The sequence below is a fragment of the Thalassophryne amazonica genome, chromosome 16, assembly GCF_902500255.1.
Source record: "Thalassophryne amazonica chromosome 16, fThaAma1.1, whole genome shotgun sequence".
Taxonomy (NCBI): domain Eukaryota; kingdom Metazoa; phylum Chordata; class Actinopteri; order Batrachoidiformes; family Batrachoididae; genus Thalassophryne; species Thalassophryne amazonica.
In genome coordinates this window covers 8,402,848-8,430,676 of record NC_047118.1, presented here as the reverse complement: position 1 = coordinate 8,430,676, position 27,829 = coordinate 8,402,848, and the positions used below count along the sequence as shown (strand labels likewise).

The 27,829-nt window shown below is 40.9% G+C and overlaps 1 protein-coding gene across 1 annotated transcript in view; it reads right to left on the bottom strand.

Annotated features, from left to right (window-relative positions):
• The window catches only part of rnd2 (Rho family GTPase 2), a 106,391-nt gene that overhangs the window by 33,479 nt on the left and 45,083 nt on the right, over positions 1-27,829 (bottom strand). The window contains exon 3 of the mRNA XM_034190899.1: positions 11,647-11,756. Coding sequence (XP_034046790.1) covers positions 11,647-11,756 — 110 coding nt within the window. The remainder of the gene's footprint in view (positions 1-11,646; positions 11,757-27,829) is intronic.

Below are 27,829 nucleotides of genomic sequence, written 5' to 3'. Positions count from 1 at the left end.
TGAAAGCCAAGTTACAGCCTTGATCCACTATGAGATTTTGGTCCAGAAAATCTGTGTCCGATATGAAATATATACATTAAAGCATTGATGAGTTATAATGGCAACAAGGTTTTGATCATGACCAATTTCTAAATAGGTCACAAGGGTCACAGAGGTTACAGTGTTTTACAATGCACTCAGATTCAGACTTTTCAAGACTTTGATCCAGCACCCAATGTGTTGTGGTCTGTCCCCTGCTAGTGTCTTATGTCCTGTCTGTTTGTTGCTGTGTCTTCCTGCATTTTACACTTTATCCTTTCCTAAATTCCACTTTGGTTTTCAGTCATTGTCCCTCAGGTTTATACTCAGTTAGTTTATAGTTCCTATTTAGTTTTGGTATTATTTATGGTTTGTTTTAGGTGCTACTCATCCTAGGGTTTTTTTGTGGTTGGATGTTCACTCTGTCTGTCTGTGTGTGTGTTTGTGGGTGTGGCCTTGTCACTTGGTGTTCCTTTACAGGTGTCTCTCATCTTCTTGCTGCATGTCAGTATTTAAGTTTGTCACTGTTCTGCAATCACCTGTTGGATTATTACAGTTTATTCTGCTCCTGTTGTTAATAGTCAGTTCTGTGTTTGCTCATCTTCTTTGTTCCTAATCATTTGGGCTGTTCCTCAGTTTTGAACTTAACTTTGAAGAGTTAACTTTGTCACCTGTTTTTAATATAGTCTTAGTCTTGTATCAAATGCCTTTTTCAGTTTTAGTCATTAACATACCATATTTCACAGAGGGTCACAGAGCATTAACATGCAAAGTTATTCAAGATTCTTGTCCAGGCAGTGTTTACTTGACATTAAAGCTTTACCCAAAAACATTGAAGATTTACTGTGAAACTAACGGGTGTGACAGATGGACACATACAGACCGATGGGACCTATTTTAATGTTCCTCTCCCAGTGAGCGGGGACATTAAAGAACAAACTTCCAACAGCATCCGCAGAAAGGGGACTTTTGTCTCTTATCACGGCTCTGTGCAGTGTTGTTGCTTTAAGTGGTCAGAGTTTCAAAACACAAGGTGGGAAAAATTAGGATTTAGTTCTTAATGACCCATTATGAAGGTGTGACCATTCATGTGTACAGTCTACGGTCTTTTGTCTTTTTGTCTCGTGAAGTATGCCTGCTCCTTCCTTCTTGAAATCCACCTTCAAAGCCAAGGCGAAACATTTCACGTCAGTGTGCCATGTATCGTAGCAACCCGGAGGGATGCAAATGAATCCTTTCTGAAACCCTGAAAGGATGAAAGCGGGGGAGCGAGAGGAAGGCTGATGGCTGCTGCATAGATGTTTGACATGACTGAAAGGAGAAGAAGAGGCTTTGGCGAGAAGTTGGCCAGACTTTTCATTTCTACAGAGTCCAGTGTTCATGTCGTGAACTGTTACAGCAGCTCCTCAATCAGGGTGAGACAAACAGAGACACCTCGGAGAGGAGGTGTTGTTACTCTGACTTTGAGCACCTCTCTGCTATACAAGCGTGCTGCATTATGGGAACAAAACACTACTGTTGTGAGTTTGGAAAAATCTGAACTCAAGGTGTACAAAGCATGAAGCGTAATACAAGTGCAGCTTTTACACAAAAGGAAGACTTCTCAAAAGACCTCACACAAACGACTAACAACTATAGATTTAAAAAGCCCACATTTGTCCACAACGTAATGTAGTTTAGGGTCCATTCTCACTGTGATGTGAAGCGGCTGATGCTCCCTCCAGAGGACCAGCAGAGGGCGGCATTTTCCTGAAGGAGCTCATGGTTTGGCAATGGAGACTCATAACGGATGTAGTTTAACATCCGCTGTCGTCAGGTGGGCGTATTGTAGCGCATTCCTCAGAACAGTAGCGTAGCTTGACAGAGCTTATCGTCGATACATTTCAGACATCACATGGCGCTAACTATAGAATTTGACTTAACTGTGCAGTTGGGTCATTTGCTACTGGTGCGTTATCAAGATAGGTTCTAGACATTTCTTCATGCCAAGTGATCCAGAGGTGGTGCTGTATCTAGTTAAGCCTCTGATGTTGGCCAGCAGACAGCAATGGAATAGTAATGGTGTGCTAGCAGAGGTGACGTAGCGGAGCTCAACTCCTGCCATTATTTTCGGATGAATGTCAAAGATTTTAAGCATGTTGAAAATTTTTCAGGGACCATGACAAACATTAAAGTAAATGGATGTTTTTATATGGCTCAGGAATTCCACTTAGTGTAGAACTGTATTAGTAAAACTCGGCGAAATATTGACTGAAAAACATTTTAGTTCTTAACATATTATTAGTTATTATTATTAACAACAACTGTAAGTTGTACTTGTCGTGGGAAATTCTATCCTTCCAGCAAATTTTTGTCTAATAAAATTCAATAAACATAAATCTCTCAATCTATAATTTTTATACATTATACTGGGAGGTCAAAGCTCTGCCACCCCCATCGAAAAATGCATTTCTGACAAATTTTAGGTTTCAAATAAGAAATGTATTAGAAGCCCTGAAATGCTCACTTGGGTGACTTAGGTTTAATTTATCTGATACCAGGCAAAAAAAAAAAAAAAAAAAAAAAAAAAAAAAGAACAGGCTTGATTCCGATCAAATTGGCACATCCCTAATATAGATGTTACTGTTTTGAAACTATACCCACATTGAGGCTTTTCAGGTTTCAAATCCTGCAAAACCTCGGAGAGTTCGCTGCGCTGCAAGATCTCAGTAACATTGAGAACTGCACTGAGACGCTCTGATCACGCTTCACTTTAACCGCTGCACACGGACAACAGCATTAACATCGCAACATAAAACTATTTTTATGTTGTGCCTAAAACTCTCATGAATATATTCTCTGGGTTTATAGACGTTGTTATTGCGTTTGTTTTATGTAAACATGTGAGAATCACAGGCTGTCTCAGCTGCTGTGAGCTACAATCGCTTCCTGATCATGTCGTTCTGGGGGAAAGTGAAGTTTGCTCTTTAACGTCTTGATTATTGTTCTTTACAACACTGTTTGTCCTCTTTGTTCCAGACTAATATATATAAGATGTCTGCAATTCGGTTTGCGCTTATTAAATTCCACGCAGATTAAACGTAGCAGACACGGATTATTTGTTATAATTGTTTTAGCAAGTTTTCAGGGTATCATGCAGCAGTCTCTTATTAACGTGACGAAAAGCATAAAAAAAAAAAAAATTTTGTAGTATAATATTCATTTACAACTGTCATCGTGTGGATTCTCTATGTTGTTTTGACTGCAGCAACTCTCTGGCGTGCAAGGGATTATGGGATATATGAAAACCCTGAGTGGCAAGAAATATTGGTTTGCTTCACTGATGGTTTATTAGACACAACCACTGGGTTGGTATGGTTACACCTTGTGTGAAGCACCTTGAGGCAACCTTGTTTTGATTTGGTGTTATACGAGGTCTGTCAATAAAGTAAGGGTCCTTTTTATTTTTTTCAAAAACTATATGGATTTCATTCATATGTTTTTACGTCAGACATGCTTGAACCCTCGTGCGCATGCGTGAGTTTTTCCACACCTGTCGGTGACGTCATTCGCCTGTGAGCACTCCTTGTGGGAGGAGTCGTCCAGCCCCTCGTCGGAATTCCTTTGTCTGAGAAGTTGCTGAGAGACTGGCGCGTTGTTTGATCAAAATTTTTTCTAAACCTGTGAGACACATCGAAGTGGACACGGTTCGAAAAATTAAGCTGGTTTTCAGTGAAAATTTTAACGGCTGATGAGAGCTTTTGAGGTGATTCTGTCGCTTTAAGGACTTCCCACGGTGCGAGACGTCACTCAGCGCTCTCAGCCGCCGTCGTCAGCCTGTTCAAGCTGAAAACCTCCACATTTCAGGCTCTATTGATCCAGGACGTCGTGAGAGAACAGAGAAGTTTCAGAAGAAGTCGGTTTCAGCATTTTTATCCGGATATTCCACTGTTAAGGGAGATTTTTTTAATGAAAGACGTGCGGACGGGGTCCGCGCGTCGGGACGCAGCCGCCGCGACGCTCCGCCACAGGAAAAACGCCTCTGTTGAAAGCCTTAAGGACAAGTTGGAACATGTCCTGCCTGTTTAAACAATTTCTCATATACTCACTCCACTGAAAGCCATCAAAAGCCGCCTGGATTTTACAAACGGTTATCAACACGGAGGTGTTTTTCCTGTGCCGCCGCACCGCGTCGGCTGCATCCCGACGCGCGGATCCGTCCGCACGTCTTTCATTAAAAAAATCTCCTTTAACAGTGGAATATCCAGATAAAATGCTGAAACCGACTTCTTCTGAAACTTCTCTGTTCTCTCACGACGTCCTGGATCAATAGAGCCTGAAATGTGGAGGTTTTCAGCTTGAACAGGCTGACGACGGCGGCTGAGATCGCTGAGCGACGTCTTGCACCGTGGGAAGTCCTTAAAGCGACAGAATCACCTCAAAATCTCTCATCAGCCGTTAAAATTTTCACTGAAAACCAGCTTAATTTTTCGAACCGTGTCCACTTCGATGTGTCTCACAGGTTTAGAAAAATTTTGATCAAACAACGCGCCAGTCTCTCAGCAACTTCTCAGACAAAGGAATTCCGACGAGGGGCTGGACGACTCCTCCCACCAGGAGTGCTCACAGGCGAATGACGTCACCGACAGGCGTGGAAAAACTCACACATGCGCACGAGGGTTCAAGCATGTCTGACGTAAAAACATATGAATGAAATCCATATAGTTTTTGAAAAAAATAAAAAGGACCCTTACTTATTGACAGCCCTTGTATAAATGAAAATAAATTGAAACTGAAAACCACACCTGCTCCTAATCCATCACCAGTACAGAATCCATTAACCGTCCAGGACGTGTAGCCAAACCAGTACAATCACCTGCTTTGAGTACCAGAGAATATATGTGGTTGCAGGTTAAACCACAAAGTTCCTCCCACACTCACTGGCCACATTGCATCAATTACCTGATTTGGCCGATCTATAGCCACCTGGGGCTGTGTTTGGCCCTCAGGCCTCCAGTTTGACACACACATGTATGTAAAGCTGTTGATCAGGAATAGAAATGGCTGCATCAACTTTGCAAAGCCATAAGCGCACAAACGGGACAGTGGAGGTGACATTGGGTTAAATGGCCATTAACCTTCCATGTCTTCTGCCTTCACACAGGACTATTGATCAGCGCTCCTGCATATTTCCTCTGCAGGACGTGCAGTGGCTTTGAAGGGCACGAGCATCTTAATACACGGTTTGTTCAGGATCTTAACATCTGTGTCCGACATCCAATTGCAGGTTGAAAATGCGATGTCTGTGCAGAGCGCTGACAGGTGGAGAGCAGCATCTCTGTCCGTCTCCAGCTACCCACAAGGGTGCAGAGGTGGAAGAAGTAACCCTTCTTTCTGTTCTGCTTACGCCTCAGCACCTCTTGACCCAAAAACACAAACATATCGCATTATACCAAAGGATGGCATCTTTCATGTCCTGAGAAGAGGACTGTGCTTCTTTTTCTCACTCACATGTCTCATTGCTCTCATAGTCTCTCTTCCTGAAAAGTCCCAGCTATCCTTGCTTTTCTTTCAGCTTCCACTTTTAAAGCAATGAGCCTTTCTTCAGATTTGCTGCAACTCCATTGCAGCAGCCACAATTACTCCCTCGGCTCTGCATTTGTTTGCTCATGAATGTCCAGCCGGGCTGCATCCAGAAAGTGTACACACACACACACACACACACACACACACACACACACACACACACACACACACACACACACACACACAGTATGGATTTATCCCCTGGTTTCTCATGCTCTGCTCCTCTCTCATAGTTCACGCTTGTAAAAACAGATAATACAGAAGGTCTCACAAATGTTCACATTTAAGTGTCCTGGCTTGGTTTCACCTTCATTCTGCACAGCTTCAGCAAAAACACGTGTGCTATCCATTATTCAGCACACGCAGTAGTGCAGGAAATCACTGAAAGACTGGATCTTTTAGTCTTGATCCAGGACAATTGCAAACCCAGACACAGTGATTTCTTGCACAGCCTCTGAAATGCTGCAATCCGGGTAGTTCATTCTGTAAAGGATCACGCATTATCTGAAAATAAAGTTCAGTAAGCTTTTCCTCACCAACAAAGGCACCTAAACCACTGCTTCCCACAGCCCAAGCCAACAGCCAGTCCATGCGAGCAACAGACAGTGTAGGAACCAGAACACAGCCCTGATGAACACCAGTTTTCACTGGGAAAAATTCATCAGTTGTGCACAGCAGTCCCAGTACCTGTGCACAGGTTGCCTGTGATGTTATGCATCAAAGTTAATCACAGTCTCAAGAGTCATTGTTATTACTCTTTAATTCGGCAAGTTTCAAGATGATAGCATTTATTGTTTTGAGTGATTGCTTACATAATGATGACTCACCCAATTATCAGGTTTTTTTTTTTTTTGCCCTAAACACGGTGCTAGAGTATTAACTGGGATCTGGAAATTAACCATATCATGCCAATATTATCCTCACGTGAATGACTTACCAAATGTGAGGTCAGGTATCAGGGTTTGGTTGCTAACACAGAGTAAGAATGGTAGAGAGCCTTTTCATCTGGAATAATTTATGGAGAAGCCTTATGTACCTTCCTGTGCTCTGCATTCCCAAGTTCAAAGTCAGCAGGCTGTAGGGCTAATAAAGAGGAGACAATCAAATTCTGCTCTGTCTTATAATCTCAACATTAATTATTTTTTTCCTCCATCTATTATTCAAAAATATAAAAATATTACTCTTATTTCAGATTTTTTTTTTTTCATATTAGTTTTGTAATCAGGGTTGATAATGTTATATTTACCTTCACCAATGAGGCAATGTTTTTGTGGCATTGTCCATCTTTTAGCAGGACTATGCAAAAAAAATAAAAAATAAAAAAACATGACAGAACAGGTTTTGTTTAACCTTGGTGAAAAGACAAGATATGGGCCAAGGAAGAAAGCAAACCTTTGAAGAGAATTCAGTTTATGGAGCAAATCCATGACTTTTTTTCCACACTTTCTTTAACACAGAGTTGGGCATTTCTCAACCTTTTGTGAATTTCTCCAGAGATAATGCAGAGATCATCTACTGGAAAATTCATTAAAATGTTGAAAAATTATGTTTTAATCTTGTGTGTTTAAACTGTAATTTTAAATGTCCTGTGGTGCATTGATGCTGAAAAGCATTTGCAACAGTTTGTTTCAAAAAGTGCTACATACAAAAAATTATAATAAAACTATACTGCAAAAATGGATCATGAAAATCATAAATGAAAATGGATCACTGAGTAACTGAACAGCTACTCACAGGGACCAGGTTAAAAAGTTATATTTGTGCCTGTGGATGAGGTTTTCTTTTGTTGTTGTTTGTTTGTTGCCTCCACCAATGAAGTTGAGCAGATGTTATGTTTTCGTCATTTGTTTGTTTGTGAACAGCCTGCAGCAAACAATTTTTCATATCATTATGAAATGTTTTACAGAGGATTCATATCCTGATAAGCAAGAAGTGATTCAATTTTCAAGGTCATAGGTCAAAGGTCAGAGTCAGGAAAAATCTTGGAAATTTGGAAAAATCCCTATACTTTAACACAGAAAAAAGTTTTCAAAATTCATAACTGTCAAAAAAAAAATCAAATTTCTTTCCTGTTTGAAGGCTTTATGTAGGATGGTATCTTATCAACTGACAGTGTTTGATCCAGGTCTGATACAGATTACAGATTTTGTGGCCATTTAAATTAACATTAAAAAGCCCATTTAATGTATTTTTTACATTATATCTTAATCAAACATGCCCCAATCAGTCTCATACTTGAAAGTGGGTACAGACTGGCACTCACTATCACCTGACAAAGTCTGATCCGGATCTGATCAGGATTGTTGATTTTATGGCCATTTGAATTTAATATTGAAAAGCCTTTTGGGTGTACATTTTGCATTATATCTCAATCAAAAGTGCCTCAATTACTCTCTTTTGTGACAATGAGGTGCAAACTGGAACTCTCAATGAATAGAAGTTTGATCCACATCTGATCCATATTGCACACTTAGCGGATATTTGATTTTAACATTGAAAAGCCCTTTTGATCTATATTTTGTATTATAGTTTAGCTTATAAAAAGCCATTTCTAACAGGACTTTGACCTGAAAATTTTTTTCCAAGGTAAAAAAAATTGGTGGAATTGAAACTAGTGTTGGCAGAGCTTTGCGCTCTATGTGCACATTGCTCTAGTTTGTTCTTGTTTCACTCCCATCACAGTGAATTCTGCACTAAAATGCTCCCAGCCCTCCTGGACTACCAGCACCTCACATGCACACTGAATATTCTAATTTGGCTCTTTACATTCCTTTTCAGCTACAGAACAGAAGAGATCACATCCATTATTTGCACACTTGCACATCTTTCAATCTCACACTCTTTGGACACTTGCACTCCTGCCGGGGGATTTTCATTAAATCTCGTAATAACGCTGAGTGCAGCTTCGCTCTTCTCAGCTGATATGAAAGAATAACTGAGAATATTCATGCAGGAGCTACACAGGCACATGAAAGAAAAAGTGGTGAGCAGAAAGGGCACCGCATGTTCCACGAGCTCTACGAGTACATCATACGAGTTTTGATGAAATAAATGTGTGTGAGGCTCCAGTCTTTGTGCTGATTTGCTCTATTGTTCAGCTGGAAAAATGGAAAAGGTACCGGCACAGAAATCAAATTCTCTGTAGGTTTGAAAAACCAAGCCAAAGACTTATAAAACCCAACAATCAACTGCCTCATCTAAAAAAGATTATAATTTCACCTAGGTGTGATTGGTGGTTTTATTGACTGTTTGTTAGTAGGATTACTAAAAATGGTTTCAGGCCATTTCGATGATACATGAACAAATGATCACAGTAAGAGGAAGAACCAATTAATTTTGGTGCTCGTTCGAAAATGAGTGAATGAATGGATGAATGAACACTGATGTCCTACATTGTCATCCATACGGATGTGGCAATGTGCAGATGAAAGATCATGCTCCTTAGTAGGATCCTGCTCCACTGACTTTGGATTTTATTTTTTATCTGCATGCAGAGGATGGATTTCATAGGCATTATACGAGCAACAAAGCAGATGATGCAAAGACATACATCAGTGTTCAGAATAATAGCAGTGCTATGTGACTAAAAAGATTAATGCAGGTTTTGAGTATATTTCTTATTGTTACATGGGAAACAAGGTACCAGTAGATTCAGTACATTCTCACAAATCCAACAAGACCAAGCATTCATGATATGCACACTCTTAAGGCTATGAAATTGGGCTATTAGTAAAATAAAGTAGAAGAGGGGGTGTTCACAATAATAGTAGCATCTGCTGTTGACACTACAAACTCAAAACTATTATGTTCAAACTGCTTTTTTAGCAATCCTGTGAATCACTAAACTAGTATTTAGTTGTATAACCACAGTTTTTCTTCACATCTGCGAGGCATTAATTTTGTTGGTTTGGAACCAGGATTTTGCTCATTTACTAGTGTGCTTGGGGTCATTGTCTTGTTGAAACACCCATTTCAAGGGCATGTCCTCTTCAGCATAAGGCAACATGACCTCTTCAAGTATTTTGACATATCCAAACTGATCCATGATACCTGGTATGCGATATATAGGCCCAACACCATAGTAGGAGAAACATGCCCATATCATGATGCTTGCACCACCATGCTTCACTGTCTTCACTGTGAACTGTGGCTTGAATTCAGAGTTTGGGGGTCATCTCACAAACTGTCTGTGGCTCTTGGATGCAAAAAGAACAATTTTACTCCCATCAGTCCACAAAATATTCCTCCATTTCTCTTTAGGTCAGTTGATTTGAAATTGTAACCTCTTCTGCACATGTCTTTTATTTAACAGAGGGACTTTGTGGGGGATTCTTGCAAATAAATTAACTTCACACAGGCATCTTCTAACTGTCACAGCACTTACAGGTAACTCCAGACTGTCTTTGATCATCCTGGAGCTGATAAATGGGTGAGCCTTTGCCATTCTGGTTATTCTTCTATCCATTTTGATGGTTGTTTTCCATTTTCTTCCATGTGTCTCTGGTTTTTTGTCCATTTTAAAGCATTGGAGATCGTTGTAGATGAACAGCCTATAATTTTTTGCACCTGCGTATAAGTTTTCCCCTCTCCAATCAACTTTTTAATCAAACTACGCTGTTCTTCTGAACAATGTCTTGAACGTCCCATTTTCCTCAGGCTTTCAAAGAGAAAAGCATGTTCAACAGGTGCTGGCTTCATCCTTAAATAGGGGACACCTGATTCACACCTGTTTGTTCCACAAAATTGACAAACTCACTGACTGAATGCCACACTACTATTATTGTGAACCCCCTTTTCTACTTTTTTACTAATAGCCCAATTTCATAGCCTTAAGAGTGTGCATATCATGAATGCTTGGTCTTGTTGGATTTGTGAGAATCTACTGAATCTACTGGTACCTTGTTTCCCATGTAACAATAAGAAATATACTCAAAACCTGCATTAATCTTTTTAGTCACGTAGCACTACTATTATTCTGAACACTGCTGTACAGTGGGCTGTTTAAATGCATCTTTAAGTGCCATCATGCTTGAGATAAATGGCAGAAACCTCCTTTTCCAAAGAACTATGTGTTCACACAGGATTAATATAACCTGAAGTTAATGCTATGGATTGCTATACAGAAGGTAAAGGTGTGAAATTGCTGTAGTGGATGCACTGACAACTCCGTTAATAATTACTTCACCCCACCCCATCGGTCCCATCTGAATAAATTAAGTAATAAGGGATTTATCACTCAATTAATCATACTACATGCATGACAAGATTTTTATGGAGGCAGCAGATGATGAGGAAATATTTTTTTGTTTTGTGCACTGACCACGATTCACATTTATATTTAAAGTCAAACCAAACCAGTTTTGAACCTAAATGTTGTTTAATTAATTGAATTGACAACTGTATTATCCAAACAGTAATAATAACATTAATAGTAACTGTTAAATTGAACAATTAGGTCAGCGTTGTTTGTCATCACACTACACGGGGTTGTATCCAGCTGGATCATACCCCAGAACACCTCTGCAAGTCAAAAACCCAGAAATTCCGATCCCTCGTCTGGATTTCTCTGACAAACATATTTAAATAAAATTCGGCAAGGTATGCCTTTTGTCAGTAAAGAGTTGATTAGAACCAGCAGTGGATCCAGAATGATTTGAAATTAATATTTGTATCTCTTACTGATAAGCATCTCAAAATGTCTTGAATGGTTTTCGATGAACTGTGAAGGCAAAGCAAGTCTCATGTCAAAGAACAGTTCATCAATCTTTAAACCAAATGCAGAAATGCAAATGTTACATATCTGTAGTTTAGAAAACCAGCACCCCGCCTGTACTTTAACAACTTTAACACTAGATAAAGCAACACCTGTTGGACCTTGGTGAAGATGCGTTCTATGTGACTGTTAATCAACGTTGTATCCAGTCAAGGATACAAACATCCCGGGTTTTTATCTACAGGTGCAGACAGACAGTCGCCCAAAGATAAGACAGTACCCCTCTCCCAAACCATGAATTTGGACCAAGGAACATATATAAATAAATACAAAATAAATAACAGTCTGACCTTTGTTATCACACTGTCCAAAGTTTCTGGGCGACTGATGTCGAAACAGATGAGCACAGCGTCTGAGTCAGGATATGCCAGCGGCCTCACATTGTCGTAGTAAGAGGAACCTGTGGACACACGATAACAAATGGCATAACGTCATTCTATCTCCTGAGAAATCTCTGCGGAAACTTCATTTGGACTTCATTTGGTTGTTCATCCAAACCATATGGCTAATTCTGTAATTTAGAAACACACTGTACACTTGTGGAAGGTAATATTAAGGTCATGAATACAGAGATAAGCCATTAAATCTAAGGTGCAGGCATGCAACTGCGCACGCTGCAAAGTGTGGACATGCCTACTTACGTTCTGTAGATGCAAATGAGTGTTAAGCTTCCATGTGCACACATCTACGATCTCCGTTTGTCACAAGAATGTCGAGTTGTATGCGTGTGTCTGGGTGGTGGGGAGGTCCACCCAGACATGTACATACAGCCACCAAAGTAAATTATAGTGCTTTGAGCAGAGGAGGATTTGTGCACACGATCCATAATCGCCTTGAAAGGACAGTGAATGCCAGCCCAAAGGCCAAACTAAAGGTTGAATCCCTTAATTCTCTGGAGCTATCCCTCTTCCTGTCTCTGTTGTAGATGGTCCTCATTTTAAAATCTTCCTTTTATTCTCAACTCAAGAAGGTTCGCACGCCTGTGCTCGCTCTTGAGTTTCTTTTTTTTGTACCTTGATCAAGACGCCTCTGTACTTTCATAAGCCATGTGGTTGCACGGCTCCTGTTCTCTTACAGCTCTCATTAGGAGGCTTATAAAAATGTCTGTGGCTATGGGCGCCCTTCCTCCATCCCTCCCAGGAGGGAGGGGTATTGACCTACTCATTTTGACAGCAACCCAGCTGCAGTATCACACAAACTGAGAACTGGAAAACATGTGTTGAATGGCTATTGTGTAATCATTTGCAATTATTAATATTCTTTAAGGTCACACTAAGTGTCAAAGACAAGCAATCATCACTACTGCTCACTGGTTAGTAAGTCTCACTCTGGGATACAAGATGACCAATGGTGGGATGAGTCAGCAGTGATCCCACCATTGGTCACCTTGTAGGTTGTACTGTGATACAAGGTGACCAATGGTGACCAATGATCAGATTGGTCACCTTGTAGGATGTACTGGGATACAAGGTGACCAATGGTGGGATTGGGGTGGTCAGGGTCAGCATTGATCCCACCATTGGTCACCTTGTAAGTTGTACTGGGATACAAGGTGACCAATGATCAGACTGGTCACCTTGTAGAATGTACTGGGATACAAGGTGATCAATGGTGACCAATGGTGGGATTGGGGTGGTCAGGGTCAGCACTGCTCCCACCACTGGTAACCTTGTAACTTGTACTGGGATACAAGGTGGCCAATGGTGATCAATGGTGGGATTGGTCACCTTGTAGGATGTACTGGGATACAAGGTGACCAATGGTGGGATTTGGGTGGTCAGGGTCAGTATTGATCCCACCATTGGTCACCTTGTAAGTTGTACTGGGATACAAGGTGATCACTGGTGATCAATGGTGGGATTGGTCACCTTGTAGGATGTACTGGGATACAAGGTGACCAATGGTGGGATTGGGATGGTCAGGGTCAGCACTGATCCCACCATTGGTCACCTTGTATTCCAGTACAGCCTACTTCATGGACAGGTGGTCTGAACCAGCCCCCCCAGCATTCACGCTGGTAAAGAGGGTGGCATGACCCCCACCAGGACAAAAACCAAGACCTGTTGAAGGGTGGATGAGCTTCTTGTAAGGCAGCTGCCATCGTGCTTTTCTGTTTTTTTTAAATTTTATGTATTTTACAGTGCATCTGAGGTGGTCCTGTCGGTGGGCCTTCAGCCCATGGATAATCCTCTCTGAGGATTGGTGGCAGGATTAGCACTTCAGATGTCATAAAACATCTTGCAAAGCTGGACTCGAAAAAATAAAATTGTTGTTTCCACACTCAGAATAATTCTCTAGCTGCCTTTCATTGAAAGGGATGGGGGAAAGAAGCATGGAGTTTCAACTCTGGAAAAGCAGAAACCACGTGAGAGTACCAAATCTTGGCGTTGAAAGGTTGCGAATGATGCAGTGCTAAGAGATCATCCTCCATACAAATGGCACTCAGGTCCAAACCTGAGGTGGCTTATGCATGTGGGCAACTGAAACATCTTTTGCATGAGTAAGGATGACAATCTTCCATGGCTACTCCCCTCCATCACTGAAGTCTGAGTCACACTGAGGTGAATTAATGGAACATATGAGTAACACATACAAAAATTTGATATCCTTTTGTGTCCATTTTTGTGTAATTTGTTAAATGCGTTCCTTGATGTCTGGCGAGTCCATCGGAAAGTTTTGTGCATGTTCAAATTTTGCGAGGACATCAAGCGAATATCTTCTACTTGCCAACACGGTGTTGGCAAGTAGAAGCTACTGGGCTAATTAATGTTATTGTACAAAGCGAAAAGAACTCAAAAGTAAATGTCTTCCTGCTGCTACTAAGGAGACAAAAATCTGTTTGTCTGTGCATGTTTACTTAACTAAATGTAATTAAATATAACATCCATACATTTTTAAAACCTAATAGTTAGCCCTGTAACACATAACTGAAGTAAGCGGTTAAAGATGAGTGAGTGAGTGAGTGGGTAAGTGTGTAGTTAGCCTTACCTTAGCCTAGCGTTGTTCTGGCTGTCCCACAAAGTCCAAACAAAGACTGCACTCTTTATTCAAGTGCATGGTCTTTCAGTTTTTGAGAGCACTCGCTCATCAATCATCTTCAACTGCTTGAAAGTGCAGAGAAGCAGGGAATTAAAGCAGAAGAAGGCAACAGCAGCGTTACTTGTTTAATATACAAACTAATTAAAGGTGGGTACCAAACCACTGGGATCAATTTGTCAATCCAAAGATCAAAATGACTGACAGGTCGTGGTCACAACAGACCTCGTCACAGCAGGGCCATTCAGAGCTTTTTCTGCCTGAGCGACAGCAAAGCTTCCTCAGCACTTTGTAACGTCAGAAAAACGTCCTTTGAGATGGTGGCGTGTGGGCAGGGGGATCTGTGCTTTTAAAACGAGTTGAGTAAGCCCAAATAAAGTCACCATAACCATCAAGAATATGAAGGCGGGGAAAAAAAAGAAACCTAAAAATGTTTTGCACTGCTATTGCTCCCTTACCAGGAAACAGATGATCACAGGTTTTTTGTTAAATAAAAAAAGGGTCGCTGTGGAAGGATGAAGGAGCCGAGGTATGCTGTTAGTAATTAAAGCAGTGGACAGATCAAATAAAGAGCTATAAGAGCTCGGAGTCCACGATTGGTGGAGCAGACCTGTTGCCTGTTCACCGGGAGGTGGAACAAAGGTCATTTGAATTTCAGAGAGAGGCCTAACGAGATGGATGGCGCAGAAAAGTGAGCGAAGAGAGACTCAGCATGGCCTGGCAGACTCACTCACTCACTCAAAAAAAAAAAAAAAAACATGGCTGGCAAAGAGCACGGCCCTGCCACACTGTGCCAAGGACGGGCATAAAACACCACTCACAACCCTCCAGCAGGAACATTAAGCCTGATTTAACTCCTGCCACTTCTTACAGAATAAAATGGATTTCTATCTTTATTTCTACAGGGTCAATTAGCACTAAGGAAAGCTACGCTGCAAACCGTGAGCGGAGGTGAGCGAGGTGGCAAGGGAGCAGTCCTCAAGCCATCAGCTGAGCTCCATCACAGGCCACCCGGTGGGGCCCAAACTTCAGTGCCATCAGCGGTCGACAGATACCGACTAATTTTTTGGGGTTGTACCGCAACTTATACCGAATGTTATGTTTGTGTTGTGCGTTTGAACTAATTATGAGGTATTCAAGAAATTGCTCAACAAAGTTTTGTGTTTGCATACATTGGCTCATGCAATCTGTAGATGATAGCTACAAATTAGGGCCTTGTAACTCGGTGAACGTTCCCAGGCACGCGTGCTAACATCTCCATGAGATTCTTGTAAATCACTTCAGAGGTGTTATCTGATTACAAAACCAGCATTTTTAGATTTAAAAGTGTTTTATTTCTCCATAACGTTTACAAAATGCATGAGAAAAAAAAAGCCAAACACATTTATACAGAAATGCAGCTGTTTTGGACCGTATTCCGCCGTCTTGGATTCTTTTGTTCGAGCAAGAAAAAACAGCTGACGCACACTGCCGATTCACTCAGACCGATAATCATCATGTCACATCGCTCAGTATTTGCATAAAATAGACTTCTTGTACATTTTGGTCCCACCAAGTTGGTGGCAGAGTGGACCGTTGTCACTGTAAAATGTCCACTCTGGTTAAAAATTAATGACAATTCATTGCTTTGTAGCTAAACATGGGTTAAGTCTGGCTAAATATGACAATTTTCCTTGTTTTTTCCACTTCAACATTGCCGTAATGTTATCCCATGAGGTTTAACGAGCTCTACATCTCATGTACTTTAGAATAACGTGACTCTTTTATGCATTCATGCAACCTGCAATAGTGGAGAAATTATTTCCATTAGGGGCTTTTCTGAATGGTCTGAAAAACAACTACATATAATGCAAAACTTTTTTGCAATACTTTGTGACTTTTTCGAGATACATGTATTTCCATTAAGTCCATTTTCAATGTGCTACTACAAAGTGTAAGCAATGGCAATTTAGTTTTACTCCAATGCGTCATGGAAAATAAATGTCCACATTAATGAGAGAATAGCATCTCTGAATTATACTGTAGCCCATCTATCCTGGTACGCATGGGATTGTTTTACAAGGTTAGAGTAACCGGGGATGAACACCAGCCTGATGGGAAAATAGCGTCTGTATAGGATGTTCTTCTTCCTGTTAATGTACAATAAAGCTTGTGGCTTTCATTTATGCTTACTGACGCATCAACTTCCCTACAGCAACAGTCTGTCAGATATCACCTCCATGTGCTCAGTCAAAACCTCTGCTCCAGTCAAGTATTTTACGTAGATAAATTCTGAATTAAAGCCAAACAGTAGGACATGAGGTGTGCAGTTTGATAGGAAATTGAGAAATTAAATATGCAACAAGGGGACAGTTTAGCAGCCTTCAGTTGCCTTAATCTGTACCATCACAGCATGAAGTGTCTCTTTTGTTGCAGACACAGAAAGGCATTACCAGTGAGCGTGGAAAAAAAAAAACAACAAAACTCTGCCTCCAGACTCTCTGATGCATTTGTGCACATATGGCATCGAGTCAACAGCAGCTAACAGCCTCATTAGGCTGTATAGACCCCCCAAAAACAGGCAAGCACACAAACACAAACTGTGTACGAGGACAACAAAGTTCAAAAAAAATGGTTTGAGTGATTGTTTGCTGCAGACATACAATCAAAGTACAACACCTCAGTCACATGGAGGTGTTTTTTTTTTTTTTTTTTTGCAGCTACAACCATAGTTCAAATACAAAGAAATAATAATAATAATAAAAAAAAACAAAAACCCTTTTACGACTCAAACTACTGTGATTCTCTTCCACAGCATGTCTTTTTCCTGGTTCTCTCCCTCAGCCCCAACCAGTCCCAGCAGAAGACTGCCCCTCCCTGAGCCTGGTTCTGCTGGAGGTTTCTTCCTGTTAAAAGGGAGTTTTTCCTTCCCACTGTCGCCAAGTGCTTGGTCATAGGGGGTCGTTTTGACCGTTGGGGTTTTTTCTGTAATTATTGTATGGCTTTTGCCTTACAGTATAAAGCACCTTGGGGCAACTGTTCGTTGTGATTTGGCGCTATATAAATAAAACTGATTTGATTTGATTCAGGTTCTGTCTGTGTTCCTCGTGGTAGGCCCTCAAAAGAACTTTTTATTCTCTCCTTCTCCCCTCCACCTACACAATATCACTAATTGTATCACTACGGAACGGCCAAGGAGCCGGACCTGTTCACTCAGGCGACTCAGGAACGAGCCGTGGCTGCTGTCATGGTTAAAGTTGCCAAATTTATACACTGAGGACTGTGTACCTGCTGTACACTGGATTTCTGATTGTGAAAAGAAGAAGAAGAAAAAAAGGGCAAGACTCAGTCAATGTACGGCTAAAGAAAGCAATGCTTTCCACTAACCCTAACCCTTAAAAAAATCTCCTTTAACAGTGGAATATCCGGATAAATGCTGAAACCGACTTCTTCTGAACTTCTCTGTTCTCTCACGACGTCCTGGATCAATAGAGCCTGAAATGTGGAGGTTTTAAGCTTGAAACAGGCTGATGACGCTGCCTGAGAGCGCTGCGCGACGTCTCGCATCGTGAAAGTCCTTAAAGCGACAGAATCACCTCAAAATCTCTCATCAGCTGTTAAAATTTTCACTGAAAACCAGCTTAATTTTTCGAACCATGTCCACTTCGATTGTGTCTCACAGGTTTAGAAAAAAATTTTGATCAAACAAAGTGCCAGTCTCTCAGCAACTTCTCAGACAAAGGAATTCTGACGAGGGGCTGGATGACTCCTCCCACAAGGAGTGCTCACAGGCGAATGACGTCACCGACAGGCGTGGAAAAACTCACGCATGCGCACGAGGGTTCAGCATGTCTGACGTAAAAACATATGAATGAAATCCATATAGTTTTTGAAAACTTTACGGACAGCCCTCGTATCTATATATTATATAGATATATATATATATATTATATATATATAAGATTTAACAGCTATGGAATCACTTTAAAATCAAATCAAATCAATTTTATTTATATAGCGCCAAATCACAACAAACAGGTGCCACAAGGCGCTTTATATTGTAAGGCAAATCCATACAATAATTATGGAAAAACCCCAACAGGTCAAAACGACCCCCTGTGAGCAAGAACTTGGCAACAGTGGGAAGGAAAAACTCCCTTTTAACAGGAAGAAACCTCCAGCAGAACCAGGCTCAGGGAGGGGCAGTCTTCTGCTGGGACTGGTTGGGGTTGAGGGAGAGAACCAGGAAAAAGACATGCTGTGGAGGGGAGCAGAGATCGATCACTAATGATTAAATGCAGAGTGGTGCATACAGAGCAAAAAGAGAAAGAAACACTCAGTGCATCATGGGAACCCCCCAGCAGTCTAAGTCTATAGCAGCATAACTAAGGGATGGTTCAGGGTCACCTGATCCAGCCCTAACTATAAGCTTTAGCAAAAAGGAAAGTTTTAAGCCTAATCTTAAAAGTAGAGAGGGTGTCTGTCTCCCTGATCCGAATTGGGAGCTGGTTCCACAGGAGAGGAGCCTGAAAGCTGAAGGCTCTGCCTCCCATTCTACTCTTAAAAACCCTAGGAACTACAAGTAAGCCTGCAGTCTGAGAGCGAAACGCTCTATTGGGGTGATATGGTACTATGAGGTCCATAAGATAAGATTGGACCTGATTATTCAAAACCTTATAAGTTGAAGAATTTAAATTCTATTCTAGGAGGCCAATATGGGTGAGATATGCTCTCTCCTTTCTAGTCCCTGTTATCTGCAGCATTTTGAATTAACTGAAGGCTTTTCAGGGAACTTTTAGGACAACCTGATATAATGAATTACAATAGTCCAGCCTAGAGGAAATAAATGCATGAATTAGTTTTTCAGCATCACTCTGAGACAAGACCTTTCTAATTTTAGAGATATTGCGCAAATGCAAAAAAGCAGTCCTACATATTTGTTTAAAATGCGCATTGAATGACATATCCTGATCAAAAATGACTCCAAGATTTCTCACAGTATTACTAGAGGTCAGGGTAATGCCATCCAGAGTAAGGATCTGGTTAGACACCATGTTTCTAAGATTTGTGGGGCCAAGTACAATAACTTCAGTTTAAAAGCAGGAAATTAGAGGTCATCCATGTCTTTATGGCTGTAAGACAATCCTGCAGTTTAGCTAATTGGTGTGTGTCCTCTGGCTTCATGGATAGATAAAGCTGGGTATCATCTGCGTAACAATGAAAATTTAAGCAATGCTGTCTAATAATACTGCTTAAGGGAAACATGTATAAAGTGAATAAAATTGGTCCTAGCACAGAACCTTGTGGAACTCCATAATTAACCTTAGTCTGTGAAGAAGATTCCCCATTTACATGAACAAACTGTAATCTATTAGATAAATATGATTCAAACCACTGCAGCGCAGTTCCTTTAATACCTATGGCATGCTCTAATCTCTGTAATAAAATTTTATGGTCAACAGTATCAAAAGCAGCACTGAGGTCTAACAGAACAAGCACATAGATGAGTCCACTGTCTCATGCCATAAGAAGATCATTTGTAACCTTCACTAATGCTGTTTCTGTACTATGATGAATTCTAAAACCTGACTAAAACTCTTCAAATAGACCATTCCTCTGCAGATGATCAGTTAGCTGTTTTACAACTACCCTTTCAAGAATTTTTGAGAGAAAAGGAAGGTTAGAGATTGGCCTATAATTAGCTAAGATAGCTGGGTCAAGTGATGGCTTTTTAAGTAATGGTTTAATTACTGCCACCTTAAAAGCCTGCAGTACATAGCCAGCTAATAAAGATAGATTGATCATATTTAAGATCGAAGCATTAATTAATGGTAGGGCTTCCTTGAGCAGCCTGGTAGGAATGGGATCTAATAGACATGTTGATGGTTTGGAGGAAGTAACTAATGAAAATAACTCAGAACAATCTGAGAGAAAGAGTCTAACCAAATACCGGCATCACTGAAAGCAGCCAAAGATAACGATACGTCTTTGGGATGGTTATGAGTAATTTTTTCTCTAATAGTTAAAATTTTATTAGCAAAGAAAGTCATGAAGTCAATACTAGTTAAATTTAAAGGAATACTCGGCTCAATAGAGCTCTGACTCTTTGTCAGCCTGGCTACAGTGCTGAAAAGAAACCTGGGGTTGTTCTTATTTTCTTCAATTAGTGATGAGTAGTAAGATGTCCTAGCTTTACGGAGGGCTTTTTTTATAGAGCAACAGACTCTTTTTCCAGGCTAAGTGAAGATCTTCTAAATTAGTGAGACGCCATTTCCTCTCCAACTTACGGGTTATCTGCTTTAAGCTGCGAGTTTGTGAGTTATACCACGGAGTCAGGCACTTCTGATTTAAAGCTCTCTTTTTCAGAGGAGCTACAGCATCCAAAGCTGTCTTCAATGAGGATGTAAAACTATTGACGAGATACTCTATCTCACTTACAGAGTTTAGGTAGCTACTCTGCACTGTGTTGGTATATGGCATTAGAGAACATAAAGAAGGAATCATATCCTTAAACCTAGTTACAGCGCTTTCTGAAAGACTTCTAGTGTAATGAAACTTATTCCCCACTGCTGGGTAGTCCATCAGAGTAAATGTAAATGTTATTAAGAAATGATCAGACAGAAGGGAGTTTTCAGGGAATATTGTTAAGTCTTCAATTTCCATACCATAAGTCAGAACAAGATCTAAGATATGATTAAAGTGGTGGGTGGACTCATTTACATTTTGAGCAAAGCCAATTGAGTCTAATAATAGATTAAATGCAGTGTTGAGGCTGTCATTCTCAGCATCTATGTGGATGTTAAAATCGCCCACTATAATTATCTTATCTGAGCTAAGCACTAAGTCAGACAAAAGGTCTGAAAATTCACAGAGAAACTCACAGTAACGACCAGGTGGACGATAGATAATAACAAATAAAACTGGTTTTGGGACTTCCAATTTGGATGGACAAGACTAAGAGTCAAGCTTTCAAATGAATTAAAGCTCTGTCTGGGTTTTTGATTAATTAATAAGCTGGAATGGAAGATTGCTGCTAATCCTCCGCCTCGGCCCGTGCTACGAGCATTCTGGCAGTTAGTGTGACTCGGGGGTGTTGACTCATTTAAACTAACATATTCATCCTGCTGTAACCAGGTTTCTGTAAGGCAGAATAAATCAATATGTTGATCAATTATTATATAATTTACTAACAGGGACTTAGAAGAGAGAGAGCTAATGTTTAATAGACCACATTTAACTGTTTTAGTCTGTGGTGCAGTTGAAGGTGCTATATTATTTTTCTTTTTGAATTTTTATGCTTAAATAGATTTTTGCTGGTTATTGGTGGTCTGGGAGCAGGCACCGTCTCTACGGGGATGGGGTAATGAGGGGATGGCAGGGGGAGAGAAGCTGCAGAGAGGTGTGTAAGACTACAACTCTGCTTCCTGGTCCCAACCCTGGATAGTCACGGTTTGGAGGATTTAAGAAAATTGGCCAGATTTCTAGAAATGAGAGCTGCTCCATCCAAAGTGGGATGGATGCTGTCTCTCCTAACAACACCAGGTTTTCCCCAGAAGCTTTGCCAATTATCTATGAAGCCCACCTCATTTTTTGGACACCACTCAGACAGCCAGCAATTCAAGGAGAACATGCGGCTAAACATGTCACTCCCAGTCCGATTGGGGAGGGGCCCAGAGAAAACTACAGAGTCCGACAATGTTTTTGCAAAGTTACACACCAATTCAATGTTAATTTTAGTGACCTCCGATTGGCGTAACCGGGTGTCATTACTGCCTACGTGAATTACAATCTTACCAAATTTATGCTTAGCCTTAGCCAGCAGTTTCAAATTTCCTTCAATGTCACCTGCTCTGGCCCCCGGAAGACAATTGACTATGGTTGCTGGTGTCGCTAACTTCACATTTCTCAAAACAGAGTCGCCAATAACCAGAGTTTGATCCTCGGTGTGTGTGTCGCCATGTGGGGAAAAATGGTTAGAAATGTGAACGGGTTGGCGGTGTACACTGGGCTTCTGTTTAGGGCTACGCTTCCTCCTCACAGTCACCCAGTCGGCCTGCTTTCCCGGCTGCTCGGTATCTGCTGGAAGGGAACTAACGGCGGCTAAGCTACCTTGGTCCGCACCGACTACAGGGGCCTGGCTAGCTGTAGAATTTTCCACGGTGCGGAGCCGAGTCTCCAATTCGCCCAGCCTGGCCTCCAAAGCTACGAATAAGCTACACTTATTACAAGTACCATTACTGCTAAAGGAGGCCGAGGAATAACTAAACATTTCACACCCAGAGCAGAAAAGTGCGGGAGAGACAGGAGAAGCCGCCATGCTAAATCGGCTAAGAGCTAGTAGCTGCGCTAAGCTAGCGGATTCCTAAAAACACACAAAGTGAATAATGTGTAAATAATTTAGAGGTGATTCAGCAGAGAGAGTGCTTTAGTTAAGGCACGTGAAGATTACATTGTGAAACAAATCGTTATCTAGATCAATCTAACTGCGCAGATTAAACAGCTAACAGATACAGAAAAACACCGCTGTGCTCCGGAACAGGAAGTGATACAATACCGCAGTGAGAGCCAACCACCAGTACAGGCAGTCAATTTTTTTGTCTTTAAAAAAAAGACTAAACAGAAGATCAAAAACAACCCATTTTATCCATTTCTGATTGATAAGTTTTTAAGTATTTTGTGTTGCTGCCCTACGTGCCAACACATAGGGCACGACTGTAATCACTCCTCTGTGTGTGTACGACTAACTATTCGGAATTCATAATATAATCTCAGTGTGCACAGCGTGCACAGTGTGCATAGCCCTATGATGCCATTCCTTCCTCTCCCCTGAACCGTCCTCAGTGGCGGTCCTAGAGTGATTTACTCCCCCGGCGAAACCCCCCCCCACGATGCCACCCCGGGCGGCTGCCCAGTCGGCCCGCCCTCAGGACCGCCCCTGACCGTCCTACACAACAATCCAGTATCCACAGTAGAAAATATAATTTTAATTAAGGCTGCCTACTTCCAGGTGCTTGTAGGTCAAAATACTATGCAGCAGACAGCCTCATTAAACAAACTTTTTTGATTTTTTTTTTTTTTAATTGACCAATTACTTAGATTGCTTTCTTAGATTTAGACTTGATTAAGTGATTTACTTGGCAGCGAGAAATGCGCTTTGATTAAGTTTTGGCAGAATGGTGCTCTGCCAAAAATGGATTGACTGCACAAAAAAAAAAACCCCCAAAAAAAGCCACTTACGCCTACAATCATTTGTATCATTATTAAAAAGCCATTAAAATGTCTTTTAGAAACAAACATTCTGTCAAATTGTATACATTTGTTTCACCATAGCAGCAAATCTATTCCTGTACAAGAATGAAAACAAACCGTTTTATTCTCAGAATCTTGAAAGCCAAGTTACAGCCTTGATCCACTATGAGATTTTGGTCCAGAAAATCTGTGTCCGATATGAAATATATACATTAAAGCATTGATGAGTTATAATGGCAACAAGGTTTTGATCATGACCAATTTCTAAATAGGTCACAAGGGTCACAGAGGTTACAGTGTTTTACAATGCACTCAGATTCAGACTTTTCAAGACTTTGATCCAGCACCCAATGTGTTGTGGTCTGTCCCCTGCTAGTGTCTTATGTCCTGTCTGTTTGTTGCTGTGTCTTCCTGCATTTTACACTTTATCCTTTCCTAAATTCCACTTTGGTTTTCAGTCATTGTCCCTCAGGTTTATACTCAGTTAGTTTATAGTTCCTATTTAGTTTTGGTATTATTTATGGTTTGTTTTAGGTGCTACTCATCCTAGGGTTTTTTTGTGGTTGGATGTTCACTCTGTCTGTCTGTGTGTGTGTTTGTGGGTGTGGCCTTGTCACTTGGTGTTCCTTTACAGGTGTCTCTCATCTTCTTGCTGCATGTCAGTATTTAAGTTTGTCACTGTTCTGCAATCACCTGTTGGATTATTACAGTTTATTCTGCTCCTGTTGTTAATAGTCAGTTCTGTGTTTGCTCATCTTCTTTGTTCCTAATCATTTGGGCTGTTCCTCAGTTTTGAACTTAACTTTGAAGAGTTAACTTTGTCACCTGTTTTTAATATAGTCTTAGTCTTGTATCAAATGCCTTTTTCAGTTTTAGTCATTAACATACCATATTTCACAGAGGGTCACAGAGCATTAACATGCAAAGTTATTCAAGATTCTTGTCCAGGCAGTGTTTACTTGACATTAAAGCTTTACCCAAAAACATTGAAGATTTACTGTGAAACTAACGGGTGTGACAGATGGACACATACAGACCGATGGGACCTATTTTAATGTTCCTCTCCCAGTGAGCGGGGACATTAAAGAACAAACTTCCAACAGCATCCGCAGAAAGGGGACTTTTGTCTCTTATCACGGCTCTGTGCAGTGTTGTTGCTTTAAGTGGTCAGAGTTTCAAAACACAAGGTGGGAAAAATTAGGATTTAGTTCTTAATGACCCATTATGAAGGTGTGACCATTCATGTGTACAGTCTACGGTCTTTTGTCTTTTTGTCTCGTGAAGTATGCCTGCTCCTTCCTTCTTGAAATCCACCTTCAAAGCCAAGGCGAAACATTTCACGTCAGTGTGCCATGTATCGTAGCAACCCGGAGGGATGCAAATGAATCCTTTCTGAAACCCTGAAAGGATGAAAGCGGGGGAGCGAGAGGAAGGCTGATGGCTGCTGCATAGATGTTTGACATGACTGAAAGGAGAAGAAGAGGCTTTGGCGAGAAGTTGGCCAGACTTTTCATTTCTACAGAGTCCAGTGTTCATGTCGTGAACTGTTACAGCAGCTCCTCAATCAGGGTGAGACAAACAGAGACACCTCGGAGAGGAGGTGTTGTTACTCTGACTTTGAGCACCTCTCTGCTATACAAGCGTGCTGCATTATGGGAACAAAACACTACTGTTGTGAGTTTGGAAAAATCTGAACTCAAGGTGTACAAAACATGAAGCGTAATACAAGGGCAGCTTTTACACAAAAGGAAGACTTCTCAAAAGACCTCACACAAACGACTAACAACTATAGATTTAAAAAGCCCACATTTGTCCACAACGTAATGTAGTTTAGGGTCCATTCTCACTGTGACGTGAAGCGGCTGATGCTGGCCAAAGTAGCAGATTGACAAAACTCCCTCCAGAGGACCAGCAGAGGGCGGCATTTTCCTGAAGGAGCTCATGGTTTGGCAATGGAGACTCATAACGGATGTAGTTTAACATCCGCTGTCGTCAGGTGGGCGTATTGTAGCGCATTCCTCAGAACAGTAGCGTAGCTTGACAGAGCTTATCGTCGATACATTTCAGACATCACATGGCGCTAACTATAGAAATTTGACTTAACTGTGCAGTTGGGTCATTTGCTACTGGTGCGTTATCAAGATAGGTTCTAGACATTTCTTCATGCCAAGTGATCCAGAGGTGGTGCTGTATCTAGTTAAGCCTCTGATGTTGGCCAGCAGACAGCAATGGAATAGTAATGGTGTGCTAGCAGAGGTGACGTAGCGGAGCTCAACTCCTGCCATTATTTTCGAATGAATGTCAAAGATTTTAAGCATGTTGAAAATTTTTCAGGGACCATGACAAACATTAAAGTAAATGGATGTTTTTATATGGCTCAGGAATTCCACTTAGTGTAGAACTGTATTAGTAAAACTCGGCGAAATATTGACTGAAAAACATTTTAGTTCTTAACATATTATTATTGTTATTATTATTAACAACAACTGTAAGTTGTACTTGTCGTGGGAAATTCTATCCTTCCAGCAAATTTTTGTCTAATAAAATTCAATAAACATAAATCTCTCAATCTATAATTTTTATACATTAATACTGGGAGGTCAAAGCTCTGCCACCCCATCGAAAAATGCATTTCTGACAAATTTTAGGTTTCAAATAAGAAATGTATTAGAAGCCCTGAAATGCTCACTTGGGTGACTTAGGTTTAATTTATCTGATACCAGGCAAAAAAAAAAAAAAAAAAAAAAAAAAAAAAAAAAAAAAAAAAAGAACAGGCTTGATTCCGATCAAATTGGCACATCCCTAATATAGATGTTACTGTTTTGAAACTATACCCACATTGAGGCTTTTCAGGTTTCAAATCCTGCAAAACCTCGGAGAGTTCGCTGCGCTGCAAGATCTCAGTAACATTGAGAACTGCACTGAGACGCTCTGATCACGCTTCACTTTAACCGCTGCACACGGACAACAGCATTAACATCGCAACATAAAACTATTTTTATGTTGTGCCTAAAACTCTCATGAATATATTCTCTGGGTTTATAGACGTTGTTATTGCGTTTGTTTTATGTAAACATGTGAGAATCACAGGCTGTCTCAGCTGCTGTGAGCTACAATCGCTTCCTGATCATGTCGTTCTGGGGGAAAGTGAAGTTTGCTCTTTAACGTCTTGATTATTGTTCTTTACAACACTGTTTGTCCTCTTTGTTCCAGACTAATATATATAAGATGTCTGCAATTCGGTTTGCGCTTATTAAATTCCACGCAGATTAAACGTAGCAGACACGGATTATTTGTTATAATTGTTTTAGCAAGTTTTCAGGGTATCATGCAGCAGTCTCTTATTAACGTGACGAAAAGCATAAAAAAAAAAAATTTTGTAGTATAATATTCATTTACAACTGTCATCGTGTGGATTCTCTATGTTGTTTTGACTGCAGCAACTCTCTGGCGTGCAAGGGATTATGGGATATATGAAAACCCTGAGTGGCAAGAAATATTGGTTTGCTTCACTGATGGTTTATTAGACACAACCACTGGGTTGGTATGGTTACACCTTGTGTGAAGCGCCTTGAGGCAACCTTGTTTTGATTTGGTGTTATACGAGGTCTGTCAATAAAGTAAGGGTCTTTTTTATTTTTTTCAAAAACTATATGGATTTCATTCATATGTTTTTACGTCAGACATGCTTGAACCCTCGTGCGCATGCGTGAGTTTTTCCACGCCTGTCGGTGACGTCATTCGCCTGTGAGCACTCCTTGTGGGAGGAGTCGTCCAGCCCCTCGTCGGAATTCCTTTGTCTGAGAAGTTGCTGAGAGACTGGCGCGTTGTTTGATCAAAATTTTTTCTAAACCTGTGAGACACATCGAAGTGGACACGGTTCGAAAAATTAAGCTGGTTTTCAGTGAAAATTTTAACGGCTGATGAGAGATTTTGAGGTGATTCTGTCGCTTTAAGGACTTCCCACGGTGCGAGACGTCGCTCAGCGCTCTCAGCCGCCGTCGTCAGCCTGTTTCAAGCTGAAAACCTCCACATTTCAGGCTCTATTGATCCAGGACGTCGTGAGAGAACAGAGAAGTTTCAGAAGAAGTCGGTTTCAGCATTTTATCCGGATATTCCACTGTTAAAGGAGATTTTTTTAATGAAAGACGTGCGGACGGGTCCGCGCGTCGGGACGCAGCCGCCGCGACGCTCCGCCACAGGAAAAAC